This window comes from Camelina sativa, chromosome 7, assembly GCF_030686135.1.
Source record: "Camelina sativa cultivar CO46 ecotype springtype chromosome 7, ASM3068613v1".
Lineage (NCBI taxonomy): Eukaryota > Viridiplantae > Streptophyta > Magnoliopsida > Brassicales > Brassicaceae > Camelina > Camelina sativa.
The window spans coordinates 6,563,180-6,579,063 of NC_141886.1; the positions used below are offsets into that span (position 1 = coordinate 6,563,180).

The 15,884-nt window shown below is 36.5% G+C and overlaps 3 protein-coding genes and 1 pseudogene across 5 annotated transcripts; 3 read left to right on the forward strand and 1 right to left on the reverse strand.

The window, feature by feature from the left end:
* The first annotated feature begins 2,813 nt into the window (after window positions 1–2,813).
* LOC104757306 (uncharacterized) lies at window positions 2,814–6,942 on the forward strand. 2 transcript variants are annotated; one of them, XM_087456547.1, is made up of 4 exons: window positions 2,814–3,619; window positions 5,873–5,972; window positions 6,046–6,436; window positions 6,529–6,942. In XM_087456547.1, exons 2-4 carry the CDS (start codon window positions 5,874–5,876, stop codon window positions 6,852–6,854), a joined length of 816 nt encoding a protein of 271 aa, XP_087312673.1. In that variant the 5' UTR covers window positions 2,814–3,619; window position 5,873; the 3' UTR covers window positions 6,855–6,942. The 2 variants fall into 2 exon arrangements, with proteins under 2 accessions (XP_087312673.1, XP_087312672.1); XM_087456546.1 differs by lacking the exon at window positions 2,814–3,619 and adding an exon at window positions 5,652–5,785 and having other exon boundaries at window positions 6,529–6,869.
* LOC147940946 (uncharacterized) lies at window positions 4,307–5,677 on the forward strand. The gene is made up of 2 exons (XM_087456545.1): window positions 4,307–5,101; window positions 5,194–5,677. The coding sequence occupies exons 1-2, from the start codon at window positions 4,330–4,332 to the stop codon at window positions 5,544–5,546; spliced, it is 1,125 nt and encodes a 374-aa protein (XP_087312671.1). The 5' UTR covers window positions 4,307–4,329; the 3' UTR covers window positions 5,547–5,677.
* Window positions 6,943–6,952: 10 nt separating the features above from the next.
* LOC104793748 (uncharacterized) lies at window positions 6,953–9,720 on the forward strand. The gene is made up of 5 exons (XM_087456544.1): window positions 6,953–8,020; window positions 8,233–8,365; window positions 8,455–8,742; window positions 8,826–9,032; window positions 9,120–9,720. Exons 1-5 carry the CDS (start codon window positions 7,473–7,475, stop codon window positions 9,465–9,467), a joined length of 1,524 nt encoding a protein of 507 aa, XP_087312670.1. The 5' UTR covers window positions 6,953–7,472; the 3' UTR covers window positions 9,468–9,720.
* An 872-nt stretch (window positions 9,721–10,592) lies between these two features.
* Window positions 10,593–12,374, reverse strand: LOC104704375 (UDP-glycosyltransferase 71D1 pseudogene; annotated as a pseudogene). The gene has a single exon (XR_015561028.1). The product of XR_015561028.1 is annotated as a UDP-glycosyltransferase 71D1 pseudogene (transcript).
* Window positions 12,375–15,884: the final 3,510 nt, after the last annotated feature.

A 15,884-nucleotide genomic window follows, 5' to 3' on the forward strand; every position in this document is an offset into this window, starting at 1 on the left:
GACAGATAAAGAAAATAGTGTTCAGAGCTCTATGAATGCGACAAATCATCATTTTCTGTGGGAATGCTTCTCTTTTAATATATAAATAATTTAATCAGTTTCCTATTTTAATATGGCTACATCACTATACCAACATTAAAGATTTTTTGTTCCTAAAACACACACAAAGAAAAAAAAACTTCATCATCAAATTTGTTTAGACCTTTTCCAATTTCGTCAAAATTATATCATCATTGTTGTCTCCGTCGATAAAGTTGTTATAATTAATTAGAGTTTTTAAATTTTAAATAATTTTTGAAGGATTCCATAAAACTTAAGTTTTGAGAAGTTGTCACACATATCTCCCCAAAATTTGTGTTTCTGTGATTCTCTTTCAAATGTAATGTTTAAAATTAATTACCTTCATGTATACATTAATATTGTTCTTAATATACTAAAATTATTGAATGTAATAAACATATTGATTAGATTTTCTTTCTTCAATAATTTAGTAAACATATTGATTTATCTTTTGCATGAGGAAAATTTGAAAGTTTCAACTGATGCTTTAAAAACATTGTTCACAATCCATTATCCATATGATGGTGTTTGTTGATACAATATATGCTTATAAATATTTTTCGTGATGTTAAGTTAGATTTTTCACAATAATATAACTAATATATATATATATATATGTTGAATAATCAATTAATTAATTTCACTTACTATGCTGTTTTTATTTCTCAAATTATCTTTGTGTACATATTTTTCACATAATTCAACAATTACATGTCAAGGTTAGATTTTCACTTATAAAACTTGCATAGACATTTACGAGAGGATATTCACCAAATATTGGTTTCCAAAGTCCTAAATATGTAAGATTTGAACTTAGAATATGTTATCTTTTACACATTATGGCTGATTTGCATCAATTTGGACATGGTTAAGATCATGATGCTTGAATAAAAAAAAAATAGTATCTATCATGAATAAAGGATATTCTAGAAGCTAATGAGCTCATCTCTTGTTTGTTGAAATCAGAAAAAAAAAATCAATTTCTAATATCCTATTATTTTAGTAGTTTGTGTATAATAGTGTTTGAATAAATTGGTTTCTGGAGTGTCGTACTCATGGAAGTCTAAGATAGGCCAATATCTCCAAAGAAAGCCTGATAGTGAGAAGAACATTGACAAGTCCCATAAGGATTACAACTTCACAAGTGTTCGTGACTTACTAAGATTAGTCAGAAACTGTGTGAATCACTACAAAGAATTTCCCTATGATATAGGTTTTTCCTCTTCCGCATAAACAAGGCTTTGAAGTTGTGATTTAGTTGTTATATCTGACTCTTTTGAAATTTAAATAACTAAGTTTTATTGGTGATTTCTTGTCATGATGAGTACACTGCCGGTGTTGTGGTGACGAATTTGGATTTGGACAATTATGTGAAAAGTAATATAGTTAAATTGGTGCTTTGGACAGTTTTTAGAAATTTATTAAACTTAATAAAGTAATAGAAGTGGTCTAATAATCTTATTATATTAAACTTAGTTTTTAAAATTAATAATTCATATAATCACGACATTTGTCAAGTCTATTGATAATATTTTGACATGTGTGAAAAAAATTATTTAATAATTCTTAACAATTAAAAAATCCTAAAAATAATAGGATTACATTTAATATTTTTGAAAAGTATATAAAAGCAAAAGTAATCTATTATATCACTAATTCTAATATGAAAGTTATCAATTAAATTACTAATTTCAATAGGAAAATATGTGCAATTAATAAAGATAATATTTGCAATTTAATTGTAATTATTATTTATTATACTCATATTGTAAAAAAAATTATACGGAAACATTATTAAAGTATGCAAAGATTTAATGTATTAAAATTGGTGATTAACATAATAAGAAAAATAAGATAATTAAAATAATATAATTAAAATAATAAATTAATGTAAAATTATCTGTTTATGGCTTTGAATATGTATTTCTTAATATGTTTATGTCCTTTTGCCCAAAACGGTAGTGGTGAAAAATGACCGCTTACTTGCAACTGTAACGGTATGGTTAGTGATTTATATTCCATTTGACAAAATAATTCTATTATCCTTCCTTTTTTAATTTTATTCAAACAGAGAACAAAATTTTTAAAAGGAAATTTTGATGAATATCATTATTCTCTTTTTTTTTGTTAACGATGAATATTATTTCAATTTATTAAAATATATCCATCTATGCGAAGGAAGATTTATAATTTTACAAATACTCATGTAAGGTAATATATATATATATATATATATATATATATATATATATATAATTTTTAAAGGGGAAGATTTGGTAGACGGACGACATCTCCTACAAATCTTCCTTATCTATGTATAAATGTATATACCTCATTATTTCATCTTCCGTTTTTTTCTTCCTACGTTACTATTTTACAAATCTTCCTCATTTATTATGTACAGCAAAGTCTTTTATTTCACATATTCATTATTTCCTTTTCTTTCGTACATTGCTCTAGTATAAATATAAACCACATAAGAAATCATCACTTCACTATACCAAACAGCTTATAGATTTATTTTATTTTTTTAAGAGATGGCAAACATTTCGCCGTTGTTGTCGCTCATCGCAATCCTCCTATCATCCATCATGATCAACCACCTTCCCGTGGCAAGCTCAAAACAGTGGTGTGTGTCAAAGCAGACGGCAAGGATGATCAGCTAGAAGATAACATCAATTTTGCATGTAGTAATGGGATTGATCGTAGACCAATCCTACCGAGTGGAGCATGTTTTAAACCCAATACTCACTACAAGAAAACAGGCAATTTACGACTACGATTGGCGACTAAACTCGTAGTCGCCAAATTTAGTGACTATATACCGACTGTTTAACTACTACTTTACAACTGCTAAAACTTAGTCGTAAATTAGTCGTTTTTTACCGACTGAAATGAATAGTTGGTTCAGTAGTCGTTAATTAGCGACTATTTTACGACTGAAAGACAAGAAAGTAATTTTGTCAGCAAACAGTAGCTAAATTGGCGACTACATGGTGACTACTGCGGCGAGTCGTTAATTTGGCTACTAAAATACGACTAAATTAGTTAGTCGGATATTTGGCGACTACTAAGCGACTATTGAGGTGAGTCGCAAACATGTCGGCCAAAAAGAAACACGTTTTTTTCGTTTGTGGGGTTGGTAAGCTTTGTTTTGTTGCGACTGTTAGTTTGAGTCACATCAGAGTCGTTTTACAGTCGTTTTTCAGTCGCCAAATTTCTCTATATATACCACACCTTCCTTTCTTATTTCATTCACACCACAAGCAAGAGCATTAGCAAGAAAGAAATCGAGAGTAACAAAAAAAATTTTGAGAGTGAGAAAAAAAATAGAGTGAGAAAAAAAAAACAAGAGTGAGAAAAAAAATCAAAAGAGAAAAAAAAAACAAGAGTGAGAGATCTTTAATAATGGCGGGAAGTTCTAATTATAGTCATTTTCGGGAGTGGATGTATAAGAGGCTTGATGAAGTGACGGGAAATTTCACGGAAGAGTTCAGCACCGGGGTAGAGGAGTTCATGGCTTTTGCAAATAGTCAGCGTTTAGCACAAAATAATGGTGGTAAGTTTCACTGCCCTTGTGATAAGTGCAAAAACGGTAGGCGTCTTCCAGGGGGTACAATTTGGAATCATATTTTTTGCTATGGGTTTATGCCAGATTATTATGTTTGGTATAAACATGGGGAAGAAATTAATATGGGCATAGGAAAGAGTTATGTAGATCCGACGTTTGTAAGTGGGAATGAAGAAGTGGGTAATGTGGTAGGAGATAGATATGTGGATATGGTGAATGATGCATTTCGTTATAACATAAGTTTAGATGATAATTATCATCAAGATAATTATCATCAAGATAATTATCATCAAGATGGTAGTTATCAGAATGTCGAGGAACCGGTACTTAACCATTCCAAGAAATTCTACGACTTGTTAGAAGGTGCAAAAAATCCATTATATGATGGTTGCCATGAAGGTCACTCACAATTATCCCTAGCTGCTAGAGTCATGCAAAATAAGGCAGATTATAATATGAGTGAAAAGTTAGTGGATTCGGTTTGTGAAATATTGACTGATTATTTACCAGAAGGAAACCAAGCTACTGGTTCACATTATGAGACCGAAAAATTGATGCGCAATTTAGGCCTCCCATATCATACAATTGATGTTTGTATTAACAATTGTATGATATATTGGAAAGATGACGAAAAGGAAGATAAATGTCTGTTTTGTGGTGCACAAAGATGGACGATCAGCGATTTCCCGGCATATGGCATGTTATCTGGATGGACAACACATGGTAAGTTGTCTTGTCCAGTTTGCATGGACGATACAAAGTCTTTTTATCTACCTAATGGAAGGAAGACATGTTGGTTTGATTGTCACCGGAGATTTCTTCCCCATGGTCATCCTCTTAGGCGGAATAAAAAAGACTTCTTAAAAGGTAAAGACGCTATGAGAGAGTATCCACCTGAGTCTTTGACCGGTGAGCAAATTTACTCTGAGCGATTGAGTGGTGTGAATCCACCAAAAACGAAGGACGTCGGTGGAAATGGTCATGAAAAGAAGATGCCGGGATATGGGAAGCAACACAACTGGCACAAAGAAAGCATATTGTGGCAGCTGCCATACTGGAGGGACCTCAATCTACGACATAATATTGACGTGATGCATACAGAGAAGAATTTTTTGGACAACATCATGTATACTCTTATGCGTGTGAAGGGTAAATCAAAAGATACCATCATGTCAAGATTGGATTTAGTGAAGTTCTGTTCTCGGCCACACTTACATCTTGATAGTAGGGGTAAAGCACCTTTCCCGGCATATGCATTGACAGACGAAGCCAGAACAAGCTTATTGGAATGTGTGAAACACTCAATTAAATTCCCAGATGGTTATTCGTCAGACTTAGCTAATTGTGTTGATATGGAAAATGGAAAGTTTTCAGGCATGAAGAGCCATGATTGCCATGTTTTTATGGAACGGTTACTTCCATTTATTTTTGCAGAACTGCTTCACAAGAATGTCCACCTTGCTTTATCAGGTACTCGTTAATTAATAAATCAAAATTTTATTTGTTTATTAAGTACTTATATAATTCTTAATGTGATATTGAAGTTTGAATATATCTTGTAGGGGTTGGAGCATTTTTTCGGGACTTATGTTCTAGGACTTTGCATACAAGTCGCCTTCAAATTCTAAAACAGAATATAGTTCTCATCCTATGCAACTTGGAAAAGATCTTTCCACCATCCTTTTTTGATGTGATGGAGCACCTGCCTATACATCTCCCTTACGAAGCTGAATTAGGAGGTCCTGTCCAATATAGGTGGATGTATCCTTTTGAAAGATTTTTTAAAAAATTGAAAGGAAAAGCAAAGAACAAAAGGTATGCAGCAGGATCAATTGTTGAATCATATATCAATGACGAGATTGCATACTTCTCAGAGCACTATTTTGCCGAGAACATACAAACAAAATCAAGGTAAATGATCAAGATTTGAATTTATTGTGTGAATATATATTTAATTTTCAATCATTTGGTCAGGTTAACAAGATTTGATGAAGGTGAAAACCCTGTATATCATGTGCCTGGAGTGCCTTCTATATTTACTCACGTTGGCCGTCCAAGTGGGGAAATGCATGAAACATGGCTCTCAAGCCGAGACTATCAATGCGCCCACGCATATGTTTTAAGAAATTGTGACTATTTCAAGCCAATTGAGAGGTATATATATAATTAAGTAGGGATCACTCAAATTATATATAATTTGCTATGATCTCTCATATATTTTTGTTTGTCTTGTATACATAGTATGTTCGAGGATTTTCTTTCAGCAAAATATCCAGGACTTCCCGAGAAGGAACTCTCCGCCAAAAGAGCAGACGAATATCATTTATGGGTTAAAGAATATGTGTGTGACATTAATATTCCATATATAAATACTTATTAAAATTATTGAAAGTAACTTATACATATATATGCAGGTTACTTACTGGAACGCCACAAATCCATTTCCTACTTGGGTTCAAGAGATAGTGCATGGACCTTTGAACAAGGTCAAAACATGGCCAATGTATTTTACAAGAGGCTATTTGTTTCATACAGAGAATCACGGCGCTGGACGTAACACATGTAACTATGGGGTATGTGCTAAGGGTGAAAATTACACGGATGAATCTGATGCAGCGGATTTCTACGGAACCATAACTGATATCATAGAGCTTCAATATGAGGGGATGGTTAATTTGAGAATCACTCTTTTTAAGTGCAAGTGGTATGACCCTGTTATCGGTAGAGGCACTCGGATCAGCAATGGTGGTGTCGTAGACGTACTTTCAACAAGAAAGTACAATAAATACGAACCATTTATTCTAGGTAAGTATATATATATATATGTGTATTTATTTATCTATAAATAAAACATTATGTTGATATGCTAATGTAACTTTCATAATTTGCAAATGCAGCCTCTCAAGCAGAACAAGTGTGTTATATTCCGTATCCATACGTTAAAAAACCGAAGCAAATATGGTTCAATGTTCTAAAGGTGAATCCGAGGGGAAACATTTCTGGAGAATATGTCAACAGTTCAGAGACAACTCTTTTGCAAACCGAAAATGATGATGCTGTATTGATGACTACAATTGAAGATATTGTACTTGACAATTTGGAAGAGGAAGTTAACCCAATAAATCTAGATTACGGCGTTGAGGATGTGGAACCTGAAGATGAATTCTTGTGTAATTTATCATCTTCGGATGATGAAGAACCAGATGATGAAGAATCCTCCTAATTATGTCTATGTCAAATTTGTGGAATAAATAATATGTAATATATCTTGAATTGTGTTCTAAATAATACGTAATATATATTAAATGTTATGTTTAAAAATATATAAGCTAAGCCAAATATATAAATTAAGCCAAATATATTTAATGTTATGTTTAAAAATATATAAATTAAGCCAAATATATAAATTAAGCCAAATATATTAAATGTTATGTTTAAAAATATATAAATTAAATTATATGAATTTAAAAGGATTAAGTTAAGCCACTGATTAGCGACTATTAAGTGACTAAGTTCAAAATACTTGGGTTTAATTACCTCAATCCGTTAATGGACCTGATTATAGACTTCTTAAACAAGCCCAGCCTTATAAAAAAATTAGTCTTTACAAATACCAACTACTTAGAGACTGATAGGCGACTAATTTGAAGCTTATTGGGTTAATTAAACACGAAGTCCATTAACGGCCCATCACACACGACCTAACCCTAATCGTTAACCTAATCTCTATTCATTCTAACATTTCTTCTTCTTTGTGTTCGTCGCCGTTTTCTCTCTACATCGAAACCCTAATCTTTCCCGTTCTTCCCCGTAAATCGCCGTTTTCTCTCTAACGACGAAGATGCCTCTAGTCAAGAAGCCTGGACGCAAGAGAAATGTTGCCCCCAACGCTTCTCTCAGACCCGGTGGCTCTAATCCATCATCTAAGGTGAGAAGACTCAATCCTCTACCGAGTCAATACAACTTCACTCCGGCGGCTGAAAATCCTACGCCTCCGACGCCTCCGACGCCTCAAGAACAAGTCCGCGTTTCTCCCCAGATATCGACATCCGCGGCACCGCAAGTCAGAAACTATCCACCACCGCAAATCCTTTTTCAAAGCTCCGTGAATCGAGTTGGTGTAGAGCATCCATCTCGGTCATCAACCGAAGTGATGAACAATCCACCGGTTCAATCGAATCCGTTGGAAGATTCTGCGAGATCTCCAAATGCAGCCTCTCACGCTCAAAGTCATCCTTCTTCTCAAGGTCACAACTTCGCAGAGTCAGATCCAGTCTTGCCGGAACTCCAGGAGGACACGTTGAGGGCTCTAAACGCGATACTTATGGTGCCGGACCGTCATACGTTCACCACCGTCCTCTCTCCGGAACCGAAGCCTAACACGACTTGGTATGTCTACGTTTTCATAATTTTACAACCGTGTTCTAGTTAGTTGGTTGATTTTTGTTGTCTGTTATTGGTTGGCTTCAGATTGTAGTAAACGAGTGAATGTGTTTAATGTCTGTTTCAGTGTGTAGTAAACGATTTTAACTAACTGTTATGTGACTTGATTCTTTTGTTATGTCTGTCAAAGAACTGACTTGATTCTTTTGTTATTTGAGGTTTACTCGTGATGCAAAATCAGCACTGGTTCGGAAGATTACTAGAGTTTTTACAAACAAATTTGATGGTCCATTCTACAATTGGTCATGTGTGCCTCCGGATAGACGAGAAAGATACTTTCTTGAGTTTGCGGTATAGTTTTATGTTCTGAGTTTCATTCATAGATAGGTTTTGATTAAGTTGTTGTTCACTAATGTAATTTTATTTTCCTTTTTTCATAGAAAACACACACTTGGGATCCTTTAATAACAGGAACAGTGCAACAGTATTTCTATGACATATGCCAACGACGGATGAAAAACATGGTTAGCGACGTTAGGACTAGTCGAGTGCAACCTAAATGGATCGAGGGTGACCTGTGGAAAGTAATGGTTGCTCAGTGGGAGACTGAAGAAGCACAAGAAAGGAGTCGAATCTATTCCAAAGCTCGCATGTCAGACCGTAATGGTCTCGGTCCTCACATGCACTTATCTGGGCCAACATCTTATCAACAAGTCAAACAAGGCTTGGTGAGTAACTTTGTTTTTTTTCTTACACCTTTGCAACTTAAACTTATATCTTAACCCTTTTCTTTGTTTTTGTAACATTCCAGGAAGAAAAACTTGGGAGACCAGTGAGTCTCGGTGAGGTTTTCAAAGAAACTCATACAAAGCCAGATGGTACATATGTGGATCGCAAGGCTGAGAAGATCTTTACAACTTATGAGAAAAACTTACAAGCTAAGCTATCTGAGATTGAGTCAGATCCTTCACAAGTTCATGAGCTCACAGCAGAAGATTATACTGCCATCTTTCTTCAGGTAAAGTTACATTTCTCACAATCTATATTTAAAGAATCTTTAACTTTCATATTCTCTATTTACAGTTTCACCTTTTTTTTTTCTCAGTCCACCGAGAAGGATTCACGAGGTAATATTTTTGGGCTCGGTAGCCTCAAGGATCATCTTCAGGGTCTTCTCAATGGCAGCAGCTATCATCAACAAGGACAGTCATCATCGTTTGTAGCATTGCAAGAGCAAATGAAGGAAGCTCAAAGGATCATTGAAGAACAAGTTGCTTATGCGACAAAACGTGATGCTGAGTTTGCTGCTCGTGAAGCAGAACATTCCAAAGTTGTGGCTGAGCAACAGAAGAAGATAGATCGCTTGGAAAAGTTCATGCAGAAACTTGATCCGGCCTTTCTCGAGTTCCATGAGTCTGAATCAAGTGATGCACCCATCGACCCTCCTACATAAAGTGCATCTCCTCCTTAGGTTAATTCTTAGGCTACTTATCTCTCTCTATTTCTTACTCTAATGAACTTGACAATTTGGGATGATGTGTTCTTCCTTATCACTTAAGAGAATCATAGTGTTAGGTTCTCTCTTTTGGTTGTGACAAAAATATGGTTCTCTCTTTTTGTAATGGCTTATGTGGTGTACTAATTACAATTATGGTTAACTTTTGGTAATTAAAAATGCAAATTTTAAGGCTTTCTTTGATTATAAATTTGAGTTATAAGCAAAACAAAAAAAAAAAAGATTCTGGTTTTTAATCCCTATAGTCTTCAAATAGTCATTAAATCTAGATTAACATAGTCGCAACACAGTCGTCAAATAGTCGTCTCGTAGTAGCCAAGTAGTCGCTACATTTGACGACTATATCACAACTATTCTCAAACTAATCTCCTTCACATCGCATTAATCGTTAAACTGTCAGCAAATAGTCGTAAATGTTTACTGACTACTTTACGACTATCTGTACACAACGACTGTTCACATTTTAATTAATCGTAACTTAGTCACAAAACAGTCGTAAACGTTTACGACTATCTTACGACTACTTTTACGACTACGTGGATTAGTCGTAACGTAGTCGCTATTTACCGACTAAATTACGACTGAATTTCCTACCGACTAACGTTTTACGACAACAGTGATTAGTCGTAAAATAGTCGTAATTTATGAAATAGCGACTACGAAACGACTACAAATGCAGTCGTAAATGGCCTGTTTTCTTGTAGTGACTACAATAAGCCATGCATCATATTTGATGAACGATTATTACCAAAGCCATGGCCGAACCAACGAGGCATGTCTGTTCTATTTCCCAAATAGTGGCATGCTCACTTCCACGGACCCTAGTTACAATCAATGTATCTATAAATAGGTGATCCGCGAAATACATGAAGGATGAATAATTCGGCAGTTCTGATGTCCTTTTTCTTACATATATGTTAGGTTACACAAACTCCAGATTTCTTTTGCTGTTTCTTGTTCGTTAATTGATAAAGTCTTCCTTTGCTATGTTGTTCTCGAAGATATTGCAATAAAACGTTTTATAAAAATAAATTTGTCATATTTGTTACTCGCATGACTCAATGATCGTTAAAAGACGCACGTATCATACAAACACCAAATTTTCCAAAGGCGAGTGTCCCTGGCCTTACTTTGGCCAGAAGATTAGTACTTTAACAACAATAAAAGAAGGTCAATTCAACAATCAAAACAAGATTCATTTGCAGCGGATTCAAAAACTAAGTTTGAGTGTAAAATAACAAATTTATATAGCTTATGGATAAGAAAAGGCTAAGGCTTTGTTCCTATCACGTCCTGTATGAATTTCTCAATAGCCAAATACGAAGATCCACCGTTCATCGTAGCTTCCCGTGCCATCTTGGAGATATCCATCACTCTCTTCCTCACAACATTATTTTCCTTGTTCATTACACAACGAACCACTGTCTCGATCTCTGTTGCACTGACTAGTTCATCGCTATGTACCCTGTAATCAAGCCTCATCTCCACTGCGAGGTTTAGTTCCTTCACCATTAGAAACGCGTTGAGCTGTTGTTCTGCATACATTGGCCATGTCACTATTGGCACACCAAACCATAAACTCTCTACTATTGAGTTCCATCCACAATGAGACACAAAACCTCCCACTGCCTTATGGGCCAATATCTCCACCTGAGGAGACCAACCGCATATCATTCCCCGTCCAGTGACACGGTCAAGGAATCCCTCAGGCAACAAAAGTTCAACGTTTGTCACCTCTTCTGTGCGTAGTGACCAGAGGAATCTGTACTGACATAGCTCAAGTCCATGTGCTATTTCCTTCACTAGATGACCTTTCAACTTGCCCATACTCCCAAAACAAAGGAATACAACCGATGCCTCGGGCTGGTCATCAAGCCATTTCATCAACTCGTCACGACGGGCGAGGTCTTGATCCGGATGAGGATGGGACTTCGGGTTAAATATGGGGCCAACAGCATAAACAGAAGGGTAGTTTTGCTCCTGATGAAAGTGATCTACAGAGTAAGGCTCAATATCAAAGGAGGTATTCACTAGGACTCCCTTAGCCTTGGTAAACAATATGGCCAGCGTCACGTAAGCGTCATAACCATCTTCAAGAAACAGAGCTGACGGCAGAACTTTAGCTGGAACAGGGTTTACAAAGCCAGGAATCGACAACATTTCTCCAGAATCCTTTACAAAAAGCGAGGTATCTTTACAATGTCGATCTGCTAGATACTTCATCATAGCTAGGAATCCAGAATTTGTAGTCAAGAACACATGAAAAGGGAGACTTGCATCTTTTGCAACGTGAACCATGGGGAGACAGAAAAAATCAGCAACCACTCCCTTGACGTTAACTCCATCCAATGCAACAGAAGTTAATAAATCCATGACTATGTTTCTCACAAGAGGGATATTTCTCACAATAACATCGTATATATAAGCTACCACAGACTGTGTAGTTCCAAGTGTAGGGTTCTCCTCTAACTCGGGGACGTCAATGAATCTAACAAACGGAAGAGAGGAGGCAATTGACTTAACATAAGTGTCTAAATGAGACTGACCTTGCAGCTTCATCAAGAGAATTGTGATACGGATCCTATCATCTTGCTCAATGAGACGCCTAGCCAATTCAAGAAACGGAACAAGATGACCAACGCTAGGTGTTGGTATGAAGATGAGCTCTGCATTCTTCATATCTTAACAAACACAAACAGGTACAGCTTTTTGATCTTTCCTCTAATCTCACATATCAAAGAAGAGAATTAGTTATTTTGACGACTTGGTGACATGTGATGACTCCTTCCTACCTAACTTTGAGGTGGCCATTGGCAAGCTGGAGAGAAAAATTCTTTTTTAGTAATGGCGTGGGAACCACGACCAAAGAAAACTACTTTCTTGCATTCTGGTTGGTCTGTCCTCTGAAAGTTTGAGTTATTTCCAAACTACTCCCCTGACTTGATCACATATCATTATCCTGTCCTCATAATTTTAGTCCATTCAATAGCCTCCAGATCTCAAGCTACAAATTGTGTGGATGTTACTATTATTCTACTAGATTAGATTCCCCACATACACAAAATTTATAAAATGAACAATTTACCATCTGCGGAAAAAGCGAATCAATTGTAAAATAAATATAATTATATTAAAAATGCATCATCCACACACAAAAAAAAGCAGTCTAAAAGAGGAACATTATTTATTTTGGTTTTTTTCCTATAATATATAGAATAGAAAAAATTATAGTATATACATATATAACTAATAAATTTTTACATTATAAAGCTTGAGTTTTCAAAGTTTGTAATTTAGAGTTTGTAATTTAATATTTTACAATACGTGAAAAAAAATCAAATCACCCATAAAAGTAAATAAAATAAAATTTACATAAGCAACTGTGAAGCTACAATGCTAATACAAAATCACCCACTAGTACAGAAGCTACAATGTAAATACGAGGCAACATCCTAAACAAATGTGAAGAAGAACCAATCTCAAAGAGAATATACATTAGCAAGATATTTGGAAGCACCTGTTTCATTTCTGCTCTACACATATCCCTTTCGACATCATTCCATGCTACATGCAACAAAACCCATCGCAGGACATCACTAGAAACCTTTGAGAAAATTTTAAAACATGCAGCTCTCTTACAAAACTGACTGACTCGTAGGGCCAGTTTTACAAGAAATGAGCAAACTTAGGACCAACTACTGGAAGTGAAAGCACTTCTTCCAAAAGAGCTCTTGGAATGTCACCGTCATATCTCATGAGACAAAATTTTAGCAGCTTTTCTAGTATAGAATCCGAACTAAAAAAGTAAAGGACTCGTGAGTTTTCATATCAATATTGAACTGACAACAACATTTTCCTTTCATAGTCTTTCTCTCATTACTTTACCTTCATTATAACTTGGAAAGAGAGAGGATGGGTGTTAGTTGCGGATGACGATAGCGATTAGCTATGCTCTTTTCTTTTTTAAATGGCGGCAATTAATCACTAAATTAAGAAAAGTTCAACGATCATTGACATGCTTCAGAATTTGGTGTTTTAGATACTCAAATCGCAAGGTCAAAACCAGAGGACAAAACAATTAGAATAAGGCCGCACTAACTACAGTTACGACCAATTGGATACCAGCAGGTCCAGCACTGAATTGTAATTAGGAACACTAAAAATGTATTCACACGTATAACAACAAACCAAAAAAAAAAAAATAACAAGTAGTCTTCTGGAACAAGTGTTGTTGAGCTCGTCAAAACTTTTGTCTCTTTGGCTCTGGTTCCTCATGTACACGAGGAGACATTCCAGGCATAGACGGTGCAGGTTGCATCATCCCCGCTGAAGGCGGTACAAGCTGATGATTACAAGGCCGACGATGACCAGGCTGCATATGTGTTAGCCGGTTCATCATCACTGAAAAGTTTTCAGGTGGTGGCAAGTAAGCAGTATACTCTTCATCCTCCATGTCAGCAAAACAGTCAACACCACCCACAAATGCATGCAAATTAATCACAGCTTTTTCATCTCCTTCCTCTAGCTTGTCCAATTGAAGAAGTTGCAAAAAAATCTCAATAAAGGTCTCCGCTATAGAGGCATCACTCACCAGATCAGAAGTTCTCAATACTCTGGAATATGCCCTCACAAGCATATTAAACCAAATATATGAACTGCTACCAGTTGGCTTCAAAAACTCAAATTGAGGGTTCTTACGCTCTCTCTTAATCAACGCCAGTAAAAAATGGTACCCATACCGTGCCACAAACTGCGCTGTGAACTTGATAACACCATGCTCCTTGAGTGGGGTATCCATTTCAATGAATCCAAATGCCAGATCCCTGAAAGGAGGGGGCGGCCTAAGGCCGAGTTGTTGTGCATGAAATACACTAGCTGGAATACCCTGATCTCCATCTTGGTTCTGATCAGCAAGGTATCCAATAAGCCGAGATCCCAGTGGAGGCTGCATTTGTGTTAGTCGGTTCATTCTCACTGAAAGGGGTTCAGGTGGTGGGAATTTAGAAGAATACTCTTCATTCTCCATGTAGGCAAAACAGTCAACACCACCCACAAAAGCATGAAAATCATCAATAGCCATCTCCACTCCCTCCTCCAGCAACCCCAGTTGAAGATGGTGGAAAAAACGTTCAAGAACGGTCCCCGTAGGAGCATCACTATTCACAAGCTTTTTGGACCGCCTTAATACAGTGGCGTACGCACCAGCAAGCCCATTATAAAAATCAAAATTCGTACCATGTGGATGCATGACCTTAAACTGAGAGTTCTTGTCCACTGTCTTCAACAAATCCCGACAAAAAAAAGGCCCATACCGTGCCGCAAACTGCGCTGTGAGCTTAATAATAACAATCTCCTTGAGTGTAAGCTCTTTTATAAGGGGTCCACATATTACAAGATTGGTACGTCTTAGAGGCGGATCCCATATAGGATGATCAAGAACTGGTTGCACGACGTCACACTCATGAATATCCTCAACTCCACCTTGATTCTCAGTAAGCTGGGATCCAAGTGGACGCTGAGCATTACAAAGCCGAATTCGTTCTAGTACTAGACGAGGAAGTGAGCTATGAGAATGGTCAAACTCTTCATCCTCATCCTCCTCAATGCCAGCAAGACAGTCAAAACCACCCAAAAAAGCATGCAAATCAATCATAGCAGTTTCGTCTCCCTCCTCCAGCTTCTCCAATTGAAGACGTTGGAAAAAAACCTCAAGAACCGTTGCCGCCGTAACATAATTCCTCCTCCTCCCACCCAGCCTCGTCAAACGCATGAATACTTTGGAATACGCATTAACACGACCACTATAAAAACTATAGAGGATATCAGTTGGATTCATAAACAAAAACTGAGGCTTCTTATCCACTGCCTTCTTCAACTCACGACAAAAATACGGCCCATACCGTGCCACAAATTGTGCTGTGAGGTTAATAATACAAATCTCCATGGCTGCCTTCGACGTTTCAAAAAGACGGTCAAGTGTATACCCGCTGAACGGAGTATCAGATACAAGTGGAGGCTGCTCATCTTTAAGTCGATCAACAACCATTGAAAGGCGTTCAGGTCGTGGCATGACAATAGAATAGTCTCGATCCTCCATGTAGGCTAAACAGTCGACACCACCCACAAAAGCATGCAACGAAACCGTAGACAACTCCACTTTCTGGAAGAAAAGGTTGAGAACGACGGCCATAGAAGGCTTTTCAGAACTGTGTAACATTTTGTGGTAGATACCAACAAGCCCACGGAAAAAGGATAACATTTTACCACTAGTTACCCTAAGAAACTCAAACTGAGGGTTCGTCTCCACTCTCTTCGACAAAGCCCGCCAAAAATACGGCCCCCACCGCGCCATAA

What these genes read in the sequence shown, in the direction of transcription:
- LOC147940946 (XM_087456545.1), top strand. Translation starts at nt 4,330, where the DNA reads ATGTTATCTGGATGGACAACACATGGTAAGTTGTCTTGTCCAGTTTGC. An exon ending in TGTCCACCTTGCTTTATCAG is followed by an intron (nt 5,102 to 5,193) that starts GTACTCGTTAAT and finishes TATATCTTGTAG; the next exon opens with GGGTTGGAGCATTTTTTCGG.
- LOC104757306 (XM_087456546.1), top strand. Translation starts at nt 5,697, where the DNA reads ATGCATGAAACATGGCTCTCAAGCCGAGACTATCAATGCGCCCACGCA. An exon ending in TATTTCAAGCCAATTGAGAG is followed by an intron (nt 5,786 to 5,872) that starts GTATATATATAA and finishes TTGTATACATAG; the next exon opens with TATGTTCGAGGATTTTCTTT. An exon ending in ATACGAACCATTTATTCTAG is followed by an intron (nt 6,437 to 6,528) that starts GTAAGTATATAT and finishes TTGCAAATGCAG; the next exon opens with CCTCTCAAGCAGAACAAGTG.
- LOC104793748 (XM_087456544.1), top strand. Translation starts at nt 7,473, where the DNA reads ATGCCTCTAGTCAAGAAGCCTGGACGCAAGAGAAATGTTGCCCCCAAC. An exon ending in AACAAGTCAAACAAGGCTTG is followed by an intron (nt 8,743 to 8,825) that starts GTGAGTAACTTT and finishes GTAACATTCCAG; the next exon opens with GAAGAAAAACTTGGGAGACC. An exon ending in ATACTGCCATCTTTCTTCAG is followed by an intron (nt 9,033 to 9,119) that starts GTAAAGTTACAT and finishes TTTTTTTCTCAG; the next exon opens with TCCACCGAGAAGGATTCACG.